Below are 24,633 nucleotides of genomic sequence, written 5' to 3' on the forward strand. Positions count from 1 at the left end.
AGTGGGTAGGGTAGGTGGGGGTTTAGGTTATCAAAGATTACAGTAGGTAGGTGGGTGTAACTAGGAGGGAATAGAGCAGGTAGGTGGGTGGGTGTAGGAGGGAATAGAGTAGATAAGGGGAGACGTGTGTGTAGGGGGTACAGGTAGGAGAAAGTAATGTTACTGTGAGAGAAGGAGAGGAGGGTGACAGTCAGTGTATAAAGAGGAGTTTGTGAGTAGGAAGAGGTAATACGGCAGTTGCAGGATTCAGGGGAGGAACAGACACAAGTTAGTGAAACAGAAAGTCTCAGTAGTTACAGGAGGGGGGGGTGTCCTTCATAAAACAAGTGTCACATGGAGCCTTATAGCTCCTCCCCCTGCTGAAATACATCGGACAGGGCAGCCCTCCAGCCATCAGCTGTGACAGACCTGGAACCAGACCCCCCTCCCTAATCATATAGAGGAGCCTCCCCCTGTCAGTAACACTCATACACAGTAATACACTGATATAGACTGATATACACTCAGTCTCTGTAATAAACGGACTAGCACCCCCCCCACTCAATAGTAATAGATCAGTCCTCCAGCCCCAGTCACACAGCGGACTCTCCCAAGACACCGGCTGCTGGGGGTCAGTGTGTAACTCACCAGTAAAACCCTTCGCTCCCCGATCCACAGACTCAACTCCAGGTCCGACATTCAGCTGCTCCCGAGCGCCCCCTGCAGCTCATTCCTCTGCCAGTGACTGTCCCGGCGCTACACTCGAGTCCCGGCGCTACATTAGATTCTCGGCGCTACATTAGATTCTCGGCGCTACACTCGAGTCCCGGGCGCACAGAGAGGAGTGAGGGGAAGGCGAGGAACAGATCAGGGGCCCCGGGACAGACAGGCCAATGAGTGAGAGAGGGGCCACGAGACTTTGCCTGTGTCTGGGCTGCCTCTTACTGCTCCTCTCCCTGGGACTGGCTTGGACTTACCGAGAGGAGCTGGAGACAGACAGGTGGGTGACTCTCTATATTATAATATTGTATCATTGTGTCTCATTGTATCTCTGGCACTTACCCCCCTCTCTCCCATCACACTGAACCTTTACACTATGGGCAGATCAGCTGCTTTCTGGGTACCCCATGCCAAGACACTGCTGTGTGGGTAGGTAACCCAACGTATGGGTGCCTCCATCCTATGGGTGCACTCTTTCCTATGGGTGCTTCCTATCTTATGAGTGCCCTTTTTCCTATGGGTGCCCTCTATCTATCCTATGGGTGCCCTCTATCTTATGAGTGCCTCCTATCCTATGGGTGCCTCCTATCCTATGGGTGCTTCCTATCTTATGGGTGCCTCCTATACTATGGGTACTTCCTATCTTATGGGTGCCTCCTATCCTATGGGTGCCCTCTATCTTATGAGTGCCTCCTATCCAATGGGTGCCTCCTATCCTATGGGTGCCTCCTATCCTATGGGTGCCTCCTATACTATGGGTACTTCCTATCTTATGGGTGCCTCCTATCCTATGGGTGCTCTCTATCCTATGGGTGCCTCCTATCCTATGGGTGCCCTCTATCTTATGAGTGCCTCCTATCCAATGGGTGCCTCCTATCCTATGGGTGCCTCCTATACTATGGGTACTTCCTATCTTATGGGTGCCTCCTATCCTATGGGTGCTCTCTATCCTATGGGTGCCTCCTATCCTATGGTGCTTCCTATCTTATGGGTGCCTCCTATCCTGTGGGTGCCTCATTATACTATAACCTGTCCTAACTCATGGATAATTTGTACTGTACTATTAAGGACTGATAACCTAACTAATAGGTGCCTTATTATACTGTGTCTTACAGGCAGATAATTTATGGCCTCCCCAATATATTCCATGGAGTAGTAACTCAACTTATGGGTGTTTTGCTACACAGGTATGGGATTTGTTTTCCAGAAAACCTGTTATCCAGAAAGCTCAGAATTATGGGGAGGCCGTTTCTCATAGACTCAATTTGAAACATATAATTGAAATGTTTTAAAAATATTTTTTTTTCCTCTGTACTAATAAAATAGAACATTGTACTTGATTCCAACTAAGGCATAATTAGGCAAAATAATCCTATTGCGTTTATTTCATGTTTAAATGATTTTTTAGTTGGTATCCAGAATTCTGGATAAAGAACCCATACCTGTACCATATTATAATAACCCAGCCTCATCATTTTGAGCAACTGTCAGTTATGATCAGGTCTGAGTGCCCCATGCTATTGTATAAGTCGTATCACTATAAAAAGAACCTGTAAGAGCCTTATTAGACTGTCCACTAATGAGCAATGTTATTGCAATATCAGTCATATGAAGTAGCACATTTGCAGCCCCAGATTTTTGGGGTCTCCAGGTTTAATGCACAGCCCAATGTAATCTACCCCTAAGGGAGTGCTGCAACTATGGGCAAATAAATACCTCTTGGCACCTTATTTTATATATATATATATATATATATATATAACCCTGACGAAGATACCTGTGTGGTATCGAAACGTTGATCTATCCTAATAAACCTTTATGATATTGATCTTCTGACTCAAGCGTGACTGATTCTGGAGTGCCGACATTGGAGGGATTTTGTATGCGTTTACAGTCTGGCACCCGGCCCTTGCAGCATTCATGGTCGTGCGTTCCTGCTCGTCCAGATATATATATATATATATATATATATATATACATAAATTAAACTATGGGGAGGCAGACAAATATCTGGGTGCCTCATTTGCACTTTGTATTTGCATATGTTAAACTGCTAATCATGTCATGGGTAGAGATGTCGCGAACTGTTCGCCGGCGAACTTGTTCGCGCGAACATCGGGTGTTCGCGCTCGCCGGAAGTTCGCGAACGTCGCGCGACGTTCGCCATTTTGGGTTCGCCATTGTTGGCGCTTTTTTTTGCCCTCTCACCCCAGACCAGCAGGTACATGGCAGCCAATCAGGAAGCTCTCCCCTGGACCACTCCCCTTCCCTATAAAAACCGAAGCCCTGCAGCGTTTTTTCACTCTGCCTGTGTGTGCTGAAGAGATAGTGTAGGGAGAGAGCTGCTGCCTGTTAGTGATTTCAGGGACAGTTGAAAGTTTGCTGGCTAGTAATCGTTTTGATACTGCTCTGTTATTGGAGGGACAGAAGTCTGCAGGGGTTTGAGGGACATTTAAGCTTAGGTAGCTTTGCTGGCTAGTAATCTACCTTCTACTGCAGTGCTCTGTATGTAGCTGCAGTGGGCAGCTGTCCTGCTTCTGATCTCATCTGCTGACTGCTGCAATAACAGTAGTCCTTGTAAGGACTGCTTTTATTTATTTTTTTGTTGTTTTACTACTACTACTACTACTACTATAAGAGCCCAGTGCTATTAGTCTAGCAGTGTTGGGGAGTGGGACTGGTGTGCTAATCTGCTGCTCCTAGTAGTTCAGCAGCACCAACTTTAATTTTTTTTTTTAATATTCATTTTTTTTTTATTTTACTTTTTTTTATTTTACTACCGCTGTAGTAGTGTATAAGTTGACCTTTTAGGCATTATTTGCCCTGTAGGCATTATTTGCACACTGTTTTCTTCAACCCGCCATCTAGCTGTGTGACCTTGTTCACATTCTGTCTAAATATCCATAATATTACCGTCTCCAGAAAAAACACCGGAGTGACTTTTTTCAAGCAGCCATAATATATTTTACGTAATCCGTATCCACCGCTGTAGTAGTGTATACGTTGACCTTGTAGGCATTGTTTGCCCAGTTTTTTTGGCCGCAGCCACTGAAGCACAGAGGCCAGAAAAAATATGCCATATAAATGCTGAAAATAGTAATTTTTTGCCATACGTTGACTCAACGTATATGGCAAAAAATGACTATTTTCAGCATTTATATGGCATATTTTTTCTGGCAACTGTGCTTCAGTGGCTGCGACCAAAAAAACTGGGCAAACAATGCCTACAAGGTCAACGTATGGCAAAAAATGACTATTTTCAGCATTTATATGGCATATTTTTTCTGGCAACTGTGCTTCAGTGGCTGCAACCAAAAAAACTGGGCAAACAATGTCTACAAGGTCAACGTATGGCGAAAAATTACTATTTTCAGCATTTATATGGCATATTTTTTATGGCAACTGTGCTTCAGTGGCTGCATCCAAAAAAACTGGGCAAACAATGCCTACAAGGTCAACGTATGGCAGTTGTTTAAAGAGAACAGTAGATTACTAGCCAGCAAAGCTACCTAAGCTAAAATGTCCCTCAAATCCCTGCAGACTTCTGTCCCTCCAATACAGAGCAGTATCAAGCAGATTACTAGCCAGCAAACTTACTATCATCTGTCCCTGAAATCACTAACAGCTCTCCCCCTACACTATCTCTTCCAAGCACACACAGGCAGATTTTTCAGATACATTTTTGCCCTTGATCCCCCTCTGGCATGCCACTGTCCAGGTCGTTGCACCCTTTAAACAACTTTAAAATCATTTTTCTGGCCAGAAATGTCTTTTCTAGATGTTAAAGTTCGCCTTCCCATTGAAGTCTATGGGGTTCGCGAACCGTTCGCGAACCGCTCGCGTTTTTGCGCAAGTTCGCGAATATGTTCGCGAACTTTTTTTCCGACGTTCGCTACATCCCTAGTCATGGGTAACTGCATTCGATTTCCTTTTCTATCATTTAGGGCCAACACATTCAAGGTAGTGCCCTCTACACTGTCAGTAATACCGGTATGGGATTCATTATCCAGAAACCCACTATCCAGAAAGCTTCAAATTACAGGAAGGCCATCTCCCATTGAAACAAATATTTTTGAAAAAATATTTTCTCTTTTTCTCTGTAATGATAAAACAGTACCTTGTATATAATTAATCCTTATTGATGGCAAACCCAATATTAGGTTTATTCAATGTTTAAATTATTTTTTTTAGTAGACTAAATATGGAAATTCAAATTATGGAAAGATCCCTTATCGGAAAACATCAGGTCCCGAGCATTCTGGATAACAGGTCCCATACCTGTACCGATAATTTACATGAACACTGGGTAGGATGAATAGTCAGTATGCAAATCTGTTTCATTATATACAGAAATATTTCTTTTGTTCCCAGGGAAGTTTGCTCGGAGAATAAGATCACTACGACCAAATACCCGTGTGTGAAGCCAACGGGGGAATTAGCTACATGCTTCAGGTACCATTTCAGCTTCACTGAACTGATGAAAGATTGATGGAGACTTTCCTGTTGATTTACTGATTAACAAGATGATGGGAGGGGGCTGTGTGAAAATAACCCAAAGGATAATTTGTTGCAAGTGGTTTTGGGGTTGTTTAATTTGATAGCGTTGATCTGTGTTGTGATGGGCGGTGATGATGACTCAGTAGATACCGTGTTGCAGCTACAACTTTTCTTTATGATGTAAAACAGTGAATTTTGATCTAGGCAATTGGGCAGAGATGTCACTGTTCATAATGTTATTTAATGGAAATGCTTTCAAAAGATCTCTTAAAACTCACTCTGCTTAAAGGGATACTGTCATGGGAAATTTTTTTTTTTCCAAAACGCATCAGTTAATAGTGTTGCTCCAGCAGAATTCTGCACTGAAATCCATTTATAAAAATAGCAAACTGATTTTTTTATATTCAATTTTGAAATCTGACATGGGGCTAGACATATTGTCAATTTCCCAGCTGCCCCCAGTCATGTGACTTGTGCTCTGATAAACTTTAGTCATTCTTTACTGCTGTACTGCAAGTTGGAGTGATATCACCCCCTCCCTTTCCCCCCCAGCAGCCTAACAACAGAACAATGGGAAGGTAGCCAGATAGGAGTTCCCTAATACAAGATAACAGCTCCCTGGAAGATCTAAGAACAGCACTCAATAATAAAAGCCAAGTCCCACTGAGACTGATGCATTAAGTAGGAGAAATAACAGCCTGTCAGAAAGTAGTTCCATCCTAAACTGCAGGCACAAGTCACATGACTGAGGCAGCTGGAAAACTGACAATATGTCTAGCACCATATAAGATTTCAAAATTGAATACAAAAAAAAAATCTGTTTGCTCTTTTGAGAAATAGATTTCAGTGCTGAAGTCTGCTGGAGTAGCACTATTAACTGATGCGTTTTGGAAAAAACATGTTTTCCCATGACAGTATCCCTTTAACTACCAAATGCAATACCACATACAGTACCACATCTCTCACCCACTTGATTCTGATCTTGCCCACTCCCACACCTTGTGTTTTATTCCATTTTCTTTAGATTGTAAGCTCTTTTTCACAGGGCCTTCCTCATCTTTTCTACTGGTATTGGTTGTGATATAAATAACTCCATATATTCTATGTCTGTAATTCATGTGATTTAGTTGCATAAACACATCTGCTTTACAGCGCTGCTCAATATGTCGGCGCTATATAAATATATGTTAATATTAATAATAATAATAATAATAAAATAATAATGGAAAGAACCCTAGCTGATGTACAAGCCAGCCTCCTACAGTTTGGGAACCACTGGTTTAACATGTAATAGTATGATGACATGCTTAGGCTACTTGCAATTGGTCTTCTTTTATTTTTATATGTCCTTATGAAAGTATTTCACTTTCTGATTATCTGAAATGGTTGCCATGGGCACAGAAAGCTCACAATAAACATGATAAAGGGAAACTCTAAACTCACAGTGAATCTGCGGCCTGGTCTCCTATGTCACTGACCATAGCAACCAGATTTTCAGTCCAGCTTTGGGTTGAGGCTGAATCAGGGCTGCCATCGGTAATCATGGTCCATGCTACTAAGTTAGCAGGGTCTGTTCCCCCAGGGCGCCCAATTATTAGCCTGTCAGTCACCTGGAGGGTTGGTTCTTACAAGTAGCAAGCGACAATATAAGAAATTGACATGGTCACGCCCCTGACCCACCTGAATATCCACCCCATTATGACAAAACCCCACTCATGATCCACCCACGTCTCCACAAGCCCCACCCATTTTTCAACACACACATGCCAATTTAAAGGGATTCTGTCATGATTACACAGTTTACACTGCAAATAATTCACTCTTCAATATAAAATTTCATTCCTGAACCAGTAAGTGTATTTTTTCAGTTGTAATATCGGTGTGTAGGTGCATCTCAGGTCATTTTGCCTGGTCATGTGCTTTCAGAAAGAGCCAGCACTTTAGGATGGAACTGCTTTCTGGCAGGCTGTTGTTTCTCCTACTCAATGTAACTGAATGTGTCTCAGTGGGACCTGGATTCTACTATTGAGTGTTGTTCTTAGATCTACCAGGCAGCTGTTATCTTGTGTTAGGGAGCTGTTATCTGTTACCTTCCCATTGTTCTGCTGTTTGGCTGCTGGAGGGGGAAAGGGAGGGGGTGATATCACTCCAACTTGCAGTACAGCAGTAAAGAGTGACTGAAGTTTATCAGAGCACAAGTCACATGACTGGGGGCAGCTGGGAAACTGACAATATGTCTAGCCTCATGTCAGATTTAAAAATTAAATATAAAAAAAATCTGTTTGCTCTTTTGAGAAATGGATTTCAGTGCAGAATTCTGCTGGAGCAGCACTATTAACTGATGTGTTTTGAAATTTTGTTTTTTTTCCCATGACAGTATCCCTTTAACATTACTTAGGGCCCCTTTGCTACAAGGGCCCTGACTGGAGTACTCCCCCGATGGTGGTGAGACTATTGGAATAGTGTTCAGCATATTGAAAGTTAATTTAAAGGTGAACATCCCTTTAAATATTGATGTTTTTTGCTAATTAGGAGGTACATTTGTTATTTCTGTTGCAATATCACTGGATATGCGACTGCACAGCGTCACTCGCAGGGTTCTCAGTCGTTACCTTTGAGTACTTTACGGCAGTGAAATTCGCCCTCTCCATAACCAAATGTGGCCGTATAACCGGCTGGGCAGATCACTGTTCCGACCTTCGGGTGCCCTTGTTTATGAATGTCGCAAGAAAGTTGTGACTGCAGAGAAATCATAGACAGATTGTGCCCCGCGTGTGTTTGTTCTGTCTGGAATTCTTGGAAAGTTACAACTGAGCCGGGAGGTTGTGCGGCTGCTGCTGGGATGGAATTCCGAAGTGGGTTTTGTTTCTGAAACGAGGGGAATCACCGTCGTCACCATCATTTATTTAATCTATTGTAATATTTTGCTTTAAATGGAGGCCTCATCCTCTTGTCTCCTTGACACTAAGCTCTTCATCTTTATTGGAACTGTACTTTGTATTTATTTGTATTGTATTTTGTACTCATTTGTGTTTCTTATTGCAATGACCCCTTGTTTGTTCTACTAATCTATTGTTGTGCTGTACAGTGTCTTCCTTCTCAAGCAGCTCTATATAAGTACAAATATACATGCATACCTACAAGTGCAGTTTTGCAGTCAGACTGGGGTTGCTGCCTTTTGGCCCAGTTGAATCCGGGCAGGGGGCGGGACCATGATGCAATGGGGGCAGGGCTGTGACAAATGCAGGTGGGGTTGTGACATCATTGACGGGGCTCACAAACAAAAATATAGTTCACTTGTAATTAATGTTCACTCACTTGTATTACCCAATTTCAGGCTGTGTAGAGGTATATAAACCAGAATAGGGATACTAAAAACAAGAGAAAGCAGTAAAACCCCACACTACCTTACTAAAATTAATTGAGATTAAATAATAATAATAATTATATAAGTGCTTAGTGCTATTATAAACATATGCTTAGTTCTCAATCAATTTAGCACCAACATACGATTAATGGTATTTCAATCGATTGTGTTAATACAAATAATTATGATTAAAGTGCTAAAGTGCTATAAATTAGGTGCTGTGACCTTCAACAAAATGTATCTACACACAATTGATGAATAATCTAAAAGTTCATGGTTCTTATATGAATTAAATAAGGTGCTAGCGCTGTAGTTATAATTTTAAAGTGAGTGCGTGGTATCAAATAATTAAAAATAAAGCGTCAGCAATTCATGAATAAAAGTTAGAAATAAGAAAATAGTATAGAGGTGGAGTTGTCCCGAAGAAACTAGTTAAAAATCATTGACGGGGCTATGGCATGGCGATCAGCGATTGGCCGAGCGACGCGTCAATCTTAAGGAATCCTGCCTGGTCTTCCTTATTTGCAGCCTTTCAAAAAGCTGAGCTGTCTGGGTCAAAACCCTAATTCAGACCCTATATCCTAAAAAGCATTGCTCAATTTCACCCTTGCAGTGTCTTTTTTTTTTTTTTTTTAAATAAAACAACCCCCAACACCCTTCAGCTTTTAGGGGATTCCCTAGCATTTCTGGCCTTCTGTTTCTACTGTATACACTTGTTTCTATCAACATTATTAAAGGATGAAGAGAAGGCAATATACCCAATAAAAACGCTTATTTTAAGAGTCATGGCAAAAAGAAACATTTGACAGATTGCCAAAATTTTTCCTTCCCTGTAAATGTCTCTTTACATTTTTTTTTTGACTCTTCTATCTGTAATTATGACTGGCTACTGATCTGTGGCTGGGAATGTTACAGACATAGTAAAGGCCTAATAGCGCAGAAGGAGATACTTTGTGCAGTAATTAGAAGTTTAATCAACTGCATCTTGGTATCTGCCGGCTGTAAAATAATCATATCAGTTTAAGTGTTCATTAAATCACAGGGCCCCGGCTCATTGGGACATGCCGCCTTAATGGCAAACAGTCGTCTGTTAATAGCTGCTTATGCTTAACCCTTCGGTAGCTGGATAATGTCTTTAACGAGTTGGTAGTTGAGCAGATTATGCTCCGCTGGACAGCAAAAAACACTTTCTGGTTTAAATAAGAAAAACCTGTAATTGCATTTGTTCTCTAATTTCCCTTATGGAACCATTAAAGGAGAACCCCTGCTGTGTTTTCATATAACCAAACATTTCTTCATATTTAAGAGATACAGTCATTCTGCATAATATTGTCTAAAGTTTTATAGCATTCATTTAAATTCTGAAAATTGTATAGTTCGTTTTTTTTTTCTTTTGTGTATATTTCCCTGATTTTCTAACCAACATGACTACGTATGTGATATCCCAGAGCTGATTTCTTGGGTATTGCATTGTGCTCACTGTGTTCTTCTAAGTGGCAGCAATTCATAGCACAATGGGGCATAGGTCAGTTTTGGGTTCACATGAATGTTGGTAGTTCAGGTGTGGCCTTAAAGGAGAACTTAAGCTTAACTAAAGCTTTAATTATGTTTTGGTCTACTGTACCAGCCCAAGGCAACCACAGCCCTTTAGCAGTAAAGATCTGTGTCTCCAAAGATGCCCCAGTAGCTCCCCATCTTCTTTTCTGCTGATTCACTGCACATGCTCTGTGCTGCTGTCACTTACTGAGCTTAGGGACCCACTCACAATATACAGTACACATAGAATAGAAATGTCACAATATAAGGCTGATTAGTAATTAATACAGATAATTACTACATGGCAGCACAGAAACCAGTGCAATTAGCATCAGAATTTAATAATCAGCAAACCTGTAGCATCAGCTTTTATTACAGGGGAAGCTCATTTTCTGCTGGATAATTAGTGACGAGCCCTAAGCTTAGCTTCTCAACAGCCAATCAGAGCCCACTGAGCATGTGAGTGTCACAGACACTTTCCAAGATGGTGACCCCCTGTGACAAGTTTGAAGTCCTGGATCATTGCTGCTATTGACAAGCTAAAACTTTAGCCTCGTGCAATAAGTTCAGTATATAAAATATGGCATTTTTAGCCACATTCATTTTTAGGGGTTAGTTCTCCTTTAAATTCATTCTGATTTTGACCTTTAGGACAGAGTTTACAGGCTTGGGCAGGGTAAACTGGACCCTAGAAACCAGATACATGCTCAAATTCCAAACTGGAGAGCAGCTGAACAAAAAACAAAATAATTTAAAAACAATGAATAATAAAAAAGGCAAAATCAATAGAAGATTGTCTCTACATCATACTAAAAGTTAATAAAGATATGATCAACCTCTTTAAAGGGGTTATTCACCTTTTCAGTTCAGTTGTTTTCAGATTAAACGTAAACAAAGACTTTTTTGAAATGCTTTCCATTTTTCCAAAATTGAGGTTTAAAGTTTAATGTTTGTGTCTCTAGTGTTTCAGTCTGGCAGCTCAATGATCCAGGAGCAGATCCTGAACTGTTACAATTTGCTACATTTAGGGGGATTATTTACCAAAATCCAAGTTTTTCAAATTTTTTAATTTAAAAAAATGTCAGACCAAACTAGAATCCACAATATTTCACCTTATTTATTATTAAATAAGCTTCATTTAATCGGATCAGGGAAAAACTCAATGAAATCGCCCGAAAAGCCAAATCGCACAATTTTTCCCAGGTTTTTTCCGAATCGCTTGAAAAAAAAAAATAATGACGACAATTGAAAAGTTGCTTAGAATTGGTTGTTTTATAACATACTATTTCTTTCTTTCTCTCTTTCTCTATCTATCTATCTATCTATCTATCTATCTATCATCTCCTATCTCTCTCTCTCTCTCTCTCTCTCTCTCTCTCTCTCTCTCTCTCTCTCTCTTTCTTTCTCTCTCTCTATCTATTTCTTTCTCTCTCTCACTACATCTATCTATCTATCTATCTATCTATCTATCTATCTATCTATCTATCTATCCATCCATCCATCCCTCTCTCTCTCTCTCTCTCTCTCTCTCTCTCTCTCTCTCTCTCTCGCTCTCTCTCTCTTTCTCTCTCTCTTTCTCTCTCTCTCTCTCTCTCTCTCTCTCTCTCTCTCTCTCTCTCTCTCTCTCTCTCCCTCTCTCATCTTTTTCTTTCTCTCTTTCTCTCTCTCACTACATCTATCTATCTATCTATCTATCTATCTATCTATCTATCTATCTATCTATCTATCTATCTATCTATCTATCTCCTATCTCTCTCTCTCTCTCTCTCTCTTGCTCTTTCTTTCTTTCTTTCTTTCTTTCTTTCTTTCTTTCTTTCTTTCTTTCTTTCTTTCTTTCTCTTTCTTTCTTTCTTTCTTTCTTTCTTTCTTTCTTTCTTTCTTTCTTTCTCTCTATCTATTTCTTTCTTTCTTTCTCTCTCTCTCTCTCTCTCACTACATCTATCTATCATCTATCTCTCTCTCGATCAAATCGCTCGAAAAGCCAAATCGCACAATTTTTCAGAGTTTTTTTCCCGAATCGCTCGAAAAAAATAAAATAATGACGACAATTGAAAAGTTGCTTAGAATTGGTCGTTTTATAACATACTATTTATATTTCTTTCATTCTCTCTATCACCTATCTATCTATCTCTATCTGCTATCTCTCTCTTCCTTCCTTCCTTCCTTCCTTCCTTCCCCTCTCTCTCTCTCTCTCTCTCTCTCTCTGTCTCTCTCTCTCACACTCACTACATCTATCTATCTATCTATCTATCTATCTATCATATATTTTATATCTTAACTTGTGGATTATGAAAAATAATGTACCCCCTGTTCAAAAATATGAGTATATTAGAAGTCACCACTTGTTATATATGTGTTATCTCTCACTCTAGCTGCCCACTTGGTAACTGTGATCTGGATGGTAGCGCTGTGCAGCCCTCTAGGAGCCCAAAGGCATTTGCAATTAACCTCTGAGCACCACAGATTTGACATTGTACATGTAACGCAGTCTCACTCTGACATCTGATAAGAAACACAGAAGTGTCGAAATCTGTTTGTTTAGCAATTTGTTCAACTGATCTGCACACATAGGGTTTAAAGGGGCAGCTCACTTGAAAATTAACTTTTCGTATCATGTAGACGCCACAATTCCAAGACAATCTGCAGCTGGTCTTCATTTTTATGGTGTTTGTAATTTTTCTGGCTGGCAGGCTGGAAATTTCATCTGCTATGTGGTCGCTAGGGTTTAAATACCCTAACAACTAGACAGGAGTGAGGATGTAAGATCAGTAGGAGCGGATCTGAAAAGAATACTAAGCAATCAAAAAAATAAATAAATCAAAGTAAAACTGAACCCTCACGGGTCTATGTGTGTTGGTGCAAGTCAGTGACCTCTAACAACCAGATAGCATTTTCAGTTGCAGGCTGGGAATAGGCATACGAGAAAGTAATTATTAATTTTTGAACCGCATAAGTTATACCCGCGTTATACACTGTGTATGTACTATAAACCTATTATTGGGGGTGTGCTGTAGGCCTTCCAACACTTAGCAAAGAAAATAATTAAAGGTTTAAACCTTTAATTGCTTTGTTAAGCATAAGAGAAAGGCAAATATTTTGAAAACCATACACAGTGCATGGCCAAGTAGTATTGGTGCCCAAGTCAATACTACTTGGCCTGCCATTAATAATAAAAGCAATACTACTTGACCTGCCACTGATAATAAAAGAGGGTAAAAAGGGAAAAATGAATTCCTTCCATTAAAGACAACGTTTAACAGGAGCAACCCTTTTCTCGTTGGCCTGGGAAAGGTCATGAGCCACAGAAGCCGTTTTAGCACTAAATATCGATGGTCTTCGTCTTGTATATTTTATCTTAGTTTTGGAAAATAAGGCCTAATTATATTTTAGCACCAGACAATTCCAAATGATGACCATGGTTTTGAACACTGAGGCCAATGTCACAATGGTGTCCCCACCCCACCCTGAGTTCTGCCTTGTTTGTACTTGATCTTGGACCATAAGACTCCACAAGGGCAGCTTTTTTCCCACCACTATTTTATAACCCAAATATGGCTGTTTGGATTTTATCTTTGGGTTTATATCAGTTCAGGCCTTCTTACCCCTAAGAAACACCTCTGTTTCTCACTAGAACTTTGGATTCCTCAGAGAAAGCCGATATTGCATCACAAGAAACCGCATGCGTGTTCCACTTAATGGAGAATTTGAGATAAGCCACGGTCACAACCATTGTGGCTTTTTTCTTTTGTATTTTCTGTGGCTTTGGAAGTACAAACAGATGTCGGAGGCAGTCCTTATCTACAGATACCATCACAGCAGAACCTTATATGGCTCCCCCCAAGTGTTATGTGGCCAGATTGTTGACCTTTTTAAAAATCAAAAACATTAGTATAATAACACGAGATTTTAAGCTAAACTAAGTAACCTGGCAGAATCACAGCTCTTCATTTCAGTTGTGTTCTACTAAAGCTGTTGGACTTTTCTGTTCCAGCCCCCCTTGAAGGACCAACCTTTGACCAGGGCTCCTCTGGCCCAGCCTGAAGGCCATTTAGAGTGAAATTTGGGGATAAAACGTATTCACTCTCTTAGATACACCTGAAAGCCCAACTAGAAGGTCTAAGAAGTGTTTACCCCCAAATCTCACTCTTGCTGACCCAGCTGAGCTTTCAGGTGTATCTAAGAGAGTGAATAGGCTTTACCCAAAATGTCCCCCATCTCCCAGGGTGGGCACAGCACTTTTAATCTTATAACCAGTGCTTTTTTGAGCTATGCTAGAATATCACAGACAGTAGTGACATTTTGGATTATGTGGGTTCTGGGTGACCATATGAGATGTTCTTCACAGTAAGAAGAACTAGACACCCTCAAGGTTGAAAGTCTTGGCTCGATATACAGTATGTCTGCAGTTTGTTCAGACTTAGACTGTCATGTATAGTCCTTGGCCAAGCAGTCCTTGGCAACCTAGATCCACCTCATCCCCAGTTGCCCCTCTCACCAGAGCACGTAGACTGAGGATGGGGGTGGTGGGAGGTGAAATGATCCATGGTTGGTGGGAGGGCAAGGGCCCAGACTAGGGGCAAGCGACAGAAGAGGTACATGCCCAGCCCCCCCTTATGCCCTAGGCAGTGGCCCTTACCATGTGTAATTAATTTAGTAAGGAGATGGGGGGCACATAATGCCACCTACCAACTCTTGCTGGAAGTCTCTGTGAATGCTGCAATTGAGAACATACACACTCCTTGCAGATAGTGCCCCGGCGTGAATCAGACCAGGACCTGGAGGGATGCTGTTATCCATGTTTTCATTAAAGGAGAACTAGACCCTAAAAAATAACTATGGTTAAAAATGCCATATTTTGTATACTGAACTTATTGCACCAGCCTAAAGTTTCAGCTTGTCCATAGCAGCAATGATCCAGGACTTCAAACTTGTCACAGGGGGTCACCATCTTGGAAAGTGTCTGTGACACTCACATGCTCAGTGGGCTCTGATTGGCTGTTGAGAAGCTAAGCTTAGGGCTCGTCACTAATTATCCAGCAGAAAATGAGCTTCCCTGGCTGTAATATAAGCTGATGCTACAGGTTTGCTGATTATTAAATTCTGATGCTAATTGCACTGGTTTCTGTGCTGCCATGTAGTAATTATCTGTATTAATTACTAATCAGCCTTATATTGTGACATTTCTATTCTATGTGTACTGTATATTGTGAGTGGGTCCCTAAGCTCAGTAAGTGACAGCAGCACAGAGCATGTGCAGTGAATCAGCAGAAAAGAAGATGGGGAGCTACTGGGGCATCTTTGGAGACACAGATCTTTACTGCTAAAGGGCTGTGGTTGCCTTGGGCTGGTACAGAAGCCCAAAACATAACGTACAACATTTCTAGCTACTTCTTTAGTTAAGCTTTAGTTCTCCAGTTTTATTGGATGCAAGACGCATAGTCAGCAGTTTTCCCTGCATGTTCTCCCGTACTCTCCTCACTCCTGTTTTGCTCTGTGTCTCTTTATCTGGGCCACTTTAGTGCTATCTAAGCTGTGTTTGAAGAAACTTTTGACTGATCCAATATGTCATGTTTAATAGTTGCTCCTTTGCTTTTAATTAAGCCTCCTCATCAATCTTCTCTTTCTCCTGCGCCTTCATAATGTGCCCTGACATTATGTAATATATTAATGTGCCCAATCCCAGCAAGAGCTGCTCTTTATTTCATGTCCATCAGGGGATGCAGAGAATTTTAATAGGTTGGCACTTAAGCCTGTGCCATACAGGAGGATTTTATGGTTGGTTGTAATTCGTATAACTACTTCTTGGTATGGGCAGCTGATTGGGTAGCACCTCTGCCATAGTTCTGAGTTCAATTCCAACCTGTATAATATCTGCAAAGACTTTATTATGCCTCCCCACATGTCTACATTAGTTCCCTCCAGGTCCCCTTATTTCCTCCTACACTTCAAAAGCACCCAGATTAATTGGCTCCTGATCATAATCACCAGAAATGCTTCAATAGCACCTTAGATTGTAAGCTCCTCATGGCCTGATGCAAATGATGAGCAATCTCTGTAATTGTGTCAGTACTATAGAAATAATTGACAAGACTAAGAAAGGGAGGTAAAAAAGTTATAGGTTTGCTACCTGCAGGGCAAATCTGATACCAATGTAACCAATAGGGAAGAAAGCTAAAATGAGGGGTGAAATGATCAAATTAACTTCTGAATCAGGTAGGGTTGCAAGGTTTAGCCAGTATTGGTCAATTCCAGTAACTTTTCTGCCTACCTGCCCACCAGTTAGGTGATAATATCAAAGCAAGATGGTAACAGCAACATTTTTTATCTGTGTTGGCCAACCTGTGGCCAATCGGTTGTTTTTGAATTACAACTCCCAGCTGAAGAGGTTCAGAATCTGTTCCTGTCCTACAAAGACCACCACTAAAGACCCTGCTTATATAATATTGTAGCAGAATTCTCTAGCCATGGTGGGGCCTGGCTAGAGAAGTTAAAATCTGGGATATTGGGAGGTATGTAGAAAAGTATGTTCTCCCAGCCCTAACTATCACTGGAAACAAGGCAGTGAAGTCACCCACCTTACACTACAGGCACCTCAACCACTGTAGCCACATTACTTCAGGCTCCTACTGGGGATACAGTGCTGGTATTCAGAAATAAATGGGGACGTTGTTTGGGAAGGGGGCATTTTCTTTTTTAATTTAAGTAGAGTAAAGCTAATCCTGGCACTAGTAGCAAAGCTTAAGCCAGAATTGGTTATAATGAGCTTATAAATACGATCAACTGATATGCTTGATAAAGTCTAAATGCCACATATAAATGTAACATTTACTTTTAAGTGTAATCAAACCTTTCAAGACAAGCCAAGTACATTTATGAATAATTTCACTCTGTCTGGGTTCGTCTCACTAAATTAGAGGCTCTTTGAAGTAGATTGGCATATGCGGAGTTGTATGTTTTACTTAGTGTCAGAATCAGCCCAGTTAGGAGTCTGGTACATTCTGTCACAGGAACCTAATCCAGATGTAGAACAGATACACTTTCCAACTGAAAGTTGGGGATTGTGCACTCACCTTGTCGATGAAGCCATTGGATCTTCTGGGTTTAACTAATGGCCAACAACTCCTACTTTATTAAGGCTGGGTCGGGTCCTCACCAGAGACTGTTAGGGCCATGTGAGGCAATGTTCTTGTCTGTCTGCCCCTACTTACTCTCTCAATTGTAAGGTTGGGGTCAAAAGCAACCTTTTTGGGAGCATTGAAGCATTGAAACTGCCCTGAATTATACCCTTTTGCTTATAGCCAGATGGGCTTCAGCAAAGATATTGGCTAGAGAACACATCAGACAGGCAAGGGTTACTCAGGGAAAGTGAGTTCCGGTATCCAATTCTGCTCTACTCTGTAAAATGTAAGTAGCTAAAGGCACAGCTTCACTTATTTCTCAAGTTGTAGCTAGGTGTAGGTGTAGCTATCCAAACCCTCCAAAGTATAAGTAAGTGCGTCACCTGTAAGATATAAGTTGAAATAGTTTTAGCTGTACATACTCTTCAAGGTGCAGCTAGGTGAAGCTTATTCTTCAAAGTATAGTGCAGATGTAAATAGATGTAGCTGGTCTTAATCCCCAAGGTGTAGCTGTTTATGAGTAGCTATGCTCAGTCTGTAAGGTGTGGCTAGATGTAGGTATAGCAATTCAAATTTTCGCTAGATCTAGGTGTAGCTGTGCTTATTATCCAAGGTGTAGCTGTGCTTACTCTGCAAGTACCCCTAGGTGGAGATGTAACTGTCTAGGTATAGCTGTGCTTACTCTAGGTGTAGGTAGAGCTGTGCTTAATCTTTTAGGATTAGCTAGGTGTAGCTAGATGTAGGTGTAGCTTTGCTTACGCTATAAAATATAGCTTGGTGATGGTGTATTTATGCTCACTGCAGGAAGTAAGTAAGAATAGGTACAGCTGAGCTTAATCTTGAAGTTGTTGCTGTGCTTATTATCCAAGGTGTAGCTAGATTAAGGTGTAGCTGTGCTTATTCTTCAAGTTGTTGCTAGATCTAGGTGTAGCTGTACTTACTCTTCTAGTTATTGCTGTGCTTATTATCCAAGGTGTAGCTAGATTAAGGTGTAGCTGTGCTTACTCTGCAAGCATCCCTAGGTGTAGATGTAACTGTCTAGGTGTAGCTGTGCTCACTCTCCAAGTGCTGCTAGTTCCTTACCATGGCCATCAGTGGGTGACCCTGACTGTAGAACACAGGGGCAGGGCCGAATTTTTACATAGAGTGCCCCTAGGCTGGGACCACTTGTGGCCCCCCCTGCCCCATTTCCCCCTTCCTGAATTCCCCCTTTATATGCACACGCTGCACATGCACAAACCTTATCTCGTTGGGTCTGGCACACAGGGATTGGCACATGGGAGCAAATTTCCTGCATGTCCCCAGTGCTTCCAAATCTATTGTGATGCAGCTGGGCCACATGCCTCCCCTAAAATTCTGCTGTCCTGCTCCTTTCTGACCTTTCCACAAATCTGGGCCCGCACAAAGGTGTTGATAGCGGCTGCTTTTCTCTAGGTAAATTGCAGCAATGAAAGTGGTGATAATAACCATGGATTACGTCCCAGTGTAGAAGATAATAATCTATTGATTAAAAGATTCTGCAGGTGCATTTCCCAGCAACAATCAAATCCCATTTCCTTTCTACCATCTTTATTGTGGCACTCAGAATTTGCCATGGCCCTTACCATGACTCTACGTATCTTATTTGCCCTAAAGATGAAGAAACATTTCCATCTTTCTTAAAGAGTCTCCGAACATAATCCCAGGAATGAGAGCTGCTTAGTGAAAGAGAGAATCAAAGGGTCTCCCTGTCCTAAAATGATGATTTATGAGCCCCTCTTTCAAAGCTTTTAAAGCCCTTAATAGCTATTTGATAAGACTTGTTCCTTTAAAGTGTAGGGGCCAGCGAGGCATGTATGCTAATGATGAATGACTCTGTTGGGCTGATGGGTATACCACAACCATTATTATTAATGTAACGCTTTTCTGGCCTAATCTGCCAATTAGGAGTTAAGGGTGACCAGCTAGATAGTGAGCATGGGTTACAATGCGAATCTTCACCCAGGGCAGAGCCTTCGCCAAATGGAAGCTTCCCCTTTAAACTATAGTTGAACTACAACTCACAGGCATATAAGTGCAAATAGAAGAATGGACGCCAGGAGGTTCTTTTAAAAGGGTTAAACAGGAGCAGATTTATTATGCCAGAGGCAAATGACCGCAGGTTTACTTACAACAGTTCTGAGGACACAGCAGATGGAATCACTTTGGACAGTAAAGGTTCACAGTCAAACAGATGCGACTCCCAAGGGATATTGCAGATAGGTGTATATCAAATCCCAGTTCAACCGACGTTGCACAGTGAGGGGATCGGGATCAATCAGGTAGGGGTCAGGTAGTCCTTTGCTCACCTACTGCCCTAACAACTGAGTTCCCTGCTCTAAAGGCAAACAGGCCTTGTGGGAAGCTACTCCCTACTACAAATCCTCGTTGGAGCGACAGCTGCTCTTTCTGCTACACCTCTCTGTCTTTCTCTCCTAGAGAGAACTATAACAGTATCTTACTATTTAGCTGGTCCTCGTTCACGGGGTTTACCTGGTCCCCGACTTAGCACTAAAGGTGTCAGGTCCCTTTAGGGTAAAGGCTTTACTGGGGCCTATGGTGATCCCAGGCTCAATGGAGATTCACCTAGCAGCAGCACCAGGAGCCAAAGAGGAAGAGGACACTCCCTGCACACACTATATAGCAGTGTGGCAGGGGAGTGTCATTACACTCTTTGTCCAATAGGTGTGGGTGTTACACTTTGCCAGTTACAAGGGCTTGGCCCAATAACAAGGGAAAAGAGAACTACATACAAACGGTAGGGGATTAACTCTATAGGGATAGGATATCCTATAGGTCCCTACATACACCCGGGGGAAAAATCCATTTCGTCCCGACAATGGTGAAACGATATAGACACAATAGTAACAAAGTGAATATATAAGTGCAAACCAACAATACCATTGAACATCACTCTTCTGGTATCCTCTCCTGAGGAATACCTGGTAACAATGGGTACTGTGGAGAAAAGAACAGTAAAGAGCAAAAGTGCAATACTGTATTGGATAAGTTTCAGTGCAAATAACTTCAGTTGCATAACTTTATTACATTCATGAGGTCCTTATAGGAACACTCAGGCACTTAACTTACGACACTTGAACCATCCATAGTGTATCAGGAGGTCCAGGCACAGGCTTGGCTGAAAAGAAAAATTAGCATAGATTTCTTTTCACACATGAACACTCATTTTTATTGCAGTTGAGTTACATGACCCCACCATAACCAAAAGCTTTATTCATATCACACACCCCCCCCTACCCAAGTGTACAAAGTCACTGAGAGCCACTTGGGGAGTAGTAAGGTGAAGAATAAAGGTGCTACTCAGCGAGTAGTTAGAGGTAGAAGAGTTTTGGTGGGGGCTCAGCAGTCTTTGTCTCATGAACCCAACTATTTACAGTTCCAGACAATGTTCAGAAGTCCAGAAATGGAACAATGAGTGAATAAACCAATGAAGAAGGCCCAAAACTTGGGGCATCAATCTTGAAGAACATCAGGAAATGAAGAAGGCCCAAAACTTGGGGCAATCAAACGACGTCCTCAAGTGTAAACAAATCATCCCTAAGAGGAATTCTCACTCTTAGAGGCATACTGAAAAGTTACAACACACAGGGTCCAGCCGGATCCACTGTGGACAGCTTAAGAAATCATCCCATACTTTTCCAGGGTATGTTCATAGGATAGATAGTAAGAAGGGTGAGGCTTATCTACCTTCCCTCCATTAGGCAGAGTGGTTGACAAACTGAAGAAGCGGTCCTCTTGAAACTTCCCACAACTTTTAACATGGTGCTTTAAGATGGTACGCCCATACCACCATTCGCTGAGGGTGTCACAGAGGAAGACCATGTCACGCTGCCGCTTCTGTGGATCGCTTTGAAACAATCCCTTGGGTCCCACATCTGTTTTCCTTAGAAGTTCTCCATAAAGCCATTCTTCCAAATTCTTCTCTACTTCGTCATAAACCCACTCAGGTGCATAGGGCATTGGATATCCCCAACGGTCACGCACACGGGCATTGATGATGCGTTGCACCCGTGAAACTGTGCGTGCCTTCTTGGGGTCGGCCCTTCCCTGAGCGACCCAGAAACCTTGTGCCTCTGGAGAAAGCAAGGGTGTTGACAAGCAGGCAACAGGCTGCTGAGAACTGGAATGCTCTGATGGAACCACTGTGGATGAAGCCTCATCCTTTGGTGCAGTGGTTGGCTTTGGAGTAGCAGACCTAGGCATGGCAGGCTTGGGTGTGGCCGGCCTAGGAGTGATAGGCCTAGGTACAATATCAGGGTTCCTGCGCATAGTACTCCCCCTCCCTCTGGGTGGAACACGTGTATCCTCACGCTTTGTGGCTGCATCCCCACTAGCGCCTACTCCAGGTGAAATAGACAAAGCTTTTATAGGAACGATCAGGCTTTGCTTGCTGGGTGGGCACCCTGAGGAGAAGTGAAGAGGATATGCGGGAACAGGTGCAGGAGCAGAGTCTCCTGACACTGAAGACAGTCCATCTGTATCTGTAGCGATGGATTTTGTCTTTATGCCCTTTTTAGGATCAGCATAAAGTACATAGGGACCTAACCAGCACTCGTGAAAACAATGAGGGCACGATGAGTGGAAATTACAGGTCTCTGTGGATAGTTCACGGGTACAGTGCCCGCAATAGGGAACAACTATCCGGTTATAGTGGACATTTAGTTTTTCTCCATATGTCCCGGCCCAAATATATCTAAGGCCAAAGTCTACTTCTTCTATGTCCTCATCCGAGAACAGCGGAGCCCCAGATAGGTTTTCCTCCGCATCCGCCCAACCTTCCCAAGAATGGTCAGCCATAATAATAGGGAAAAGGTTTTACCGGTATGAAGAAATGTAGACAGTCCTCCACTATGCCCGCAGCCGCAGGGCAGTCAGTAGTGAAGTCCGGAAGGTCTGCACGTGGATGGGCCACAGCCGTGGTCCGTGATGGTGCAGCACCTTGAACAGGAGCGATGTAGAAATCCTCCGGTTTGCTGAAATGAGAAAACGGTAACAAGCAGGTACCGCTTGGAGTGAAGAGTGGAAGTGCGGGGAAACTTCGAGGCAGCCGCCGGAAGTCCACAGGCACAAACAGGTGGAGTAGTGAAGCACACGTCCTCTCTCTGCAAAGTCTCTTCACAAAATGGCGGCGGGACGTGACGTCAAGGACCGCCTTACTCCCAAAGCGCGCCAACAGTTACTGCGCGGGAAAAAGATTGGCGCCAGCGAAATCTCGCGCTCGCGAGACTTGAGCTATGGCGCAGGCTCGTGTATCGGGAGTAGAACCTCCAAGCCCGAACCCACGGCCCTGAGATACTAGGGGAAAAATACCTAGCAAATTTAGTAGAAAAAGATGTGCAGGCAGCCTTTTGCCAATCAGGTCCGCCGCCTGTCACGAAAATTTAAAGCGACAGTGCACAAAAACACTAAATCACAAAAATACAAAAATAGCCTGGATTTAGGGGTCGAGCCCCACGTTGGGCGCCAAAAATGTAACGCTTTTCTGGCCTAATCTGCCAATTAGGAGTTAAGGGTGACCAGCTAGATAGTGAGCATGGGTTACAATGCGAATCTTCACCCAGGGCAGAGCCTTCGCCAAATGGAAGCTTCCCCTTTAAACTATAGTTGAACTACAACTCACAGGCATATAAGTGCAAATAGAAGAATGGACGCCAGGAGGTTCTTTTAAAAGGGTTAAACAGGAGCAGATTTATTATGCCAGAGGCAAATGACCGCAGGTTTACTTACAACAGTTCTGAGGACACAGCAGATGGAATCACTTTGGACAGTAAAGGTTCACAGTCAAACAGATGCGACTCCCAAGGGATATTGCAGATAGGTGTATATCAAATCCCAGTTCAACCGACGTTGCACAGTGAGGGGATCGGGATCAATCAGGTAGGGGTCAGGTAGTCCTTTGCTCACCTACTGCCCTAACAACTGAGTTCCCTGCTCTAAAGGCAAACAGGCCTTGTGGGAAGCTACTCCCTACTACAAATCCTCGTTGGAGCGACAGCTGCTCTTTCTGCTACACCTCTCTGTCTTTCTCTCCTAGAGAGAACTATAACAGTATCTTACTATTTAGCTGGTCCTCGTTCACGGGGTTTACCTGGTCCCCGACTTAGCACTAAAGGTGTCAGGTCCCTTTAGGGTAAAGGCTTTACTGGGGCCTATGGTGATCCCAGGCTCAATGGAGATTCACCTAGCAGCAGCACCAGGAGCCAAAGAGGAAGAGGACACTCCCTGCACACACTATATAGCAGTGTGGCAGGGGAGTGTCATTACACTCTTTGTCCAATAGGTGTGGGTGTTACACTTTGCCAGTTACAAGGGCTTGGCCCAATAACAAGGGAAAAGAGAACTACATACAAACGGTAGGGGATTAACTCTATAGGGATAGGATATCCTATAGGTCCCTACATTAACTTATTAACTATCAAGGAATGCCACAAAACTATACAAAATAACGCTACTTATAGGGGCACGTTAGAGGTACAGAAATGCTCTATAATGAGGAATAAAGCTACAGTAACTCCAAAAAATGAAAAGTATTTTAACGAAAATATAATGTACTGTAGTGAATAAGCCGTGTTTGCTTCAGAAACTCTACTATAGTTTATATAAACAAGCTTCTGTGTAGCCATGGGGGCAGCCATTCAAGCACAGGATACACAGTAGATAACAGATAAGTACTACTATAGTTTATATAAACAAGCTGCTGTATAGCCATGGGGGCAGCCATTCAAGCACAGGATACACAGTAGATAACAGATAAGTACTACTATAGTTTATATAAACAAGCTGCTGTATAGCCATGGGGGCAGCCATTCAAGCACAGGATACACAGTAGATAACAGATAAGTACTACTATAGTTTATATAAACAAGTTGCTGTGTAGCCATGGGGGCAGCCATTCAAGCACAGGATACACAGTAGATAACAGATAAGTACTACTATAGTTTATATAAACAAGCTGCTGTGTAGCCATGGGGGCAGCCATTCAAGCACAGGATACACAGTAGATAACAGATAAGTACTACTATAGTTTATATAAACAAGCTGCTGTGTAGCCATGGGGGCAGCCATTCAAGCACAGGATACACAGTAGATAACAGATAAGTACTACTATAGTTTATATAAACAAGCTGCTGTGTAGCCATGGGGGCAGCCATTCAAGCACAGGATACACAGTAGATAACAGATAAGTACTACTATAGTTTATATAAACAAGCTGCTGAGTAGCCATGGGGGCAGCCATTCAAAGCTAAAAAAGGAGGAAAGTCACAGGATACACAACAGATAAGCTCTGTAGTACCAAAACATGCCTTACCCTTTATACAAAACAGGGATTGTTTGTGCATATATTACAATATATTTAAGATGACCAACAACATCAAA

General features: G+C 42.3%; 1 protein-coding gene across 1 annotated transcript in view; it reads left to right on the plus strand.

Annotated features, from left to right (window-relative positions):
* The first annotated feature begins 426 nt into the window (after positions 1–426).
* Positions 427–24,633, plus strand: part of LOC121399539 (collagen and calcium-binding EGF domain-containing protein 1-like) — a 186,493-nt gene continuing 162,286 nt past the window's right edge. The window contains exons 1-2 of the mRNA XM_041580604.1: positions 427–979; positions 5,071–5,151. Coding sequence (XP_041436538.1) covers positions 873–979; positions 5,071–5,151 — 188 coding nt within the window. The 5' untranslated portion in view covers positions 427–872. The remainder of the gene's footprint in view (positions 980–5,070; positions 5,152–24,633) is intronic.

This window comes from Xenopus laevis, chromosome 1S, assembly GCF_017654675.1.
Source record: "Xenopus laevis strain J_2021 chromosome 1S, Xenopus_laevis_v10.1, whole genome shotgun sequence".
NCBI classification, from domain to species: domain Eukaryota; kingdom Metazoa; phylum Chordata; class Amphibia; order Anura; family Pipidae; genus Xenopus; species Xenopus laevis.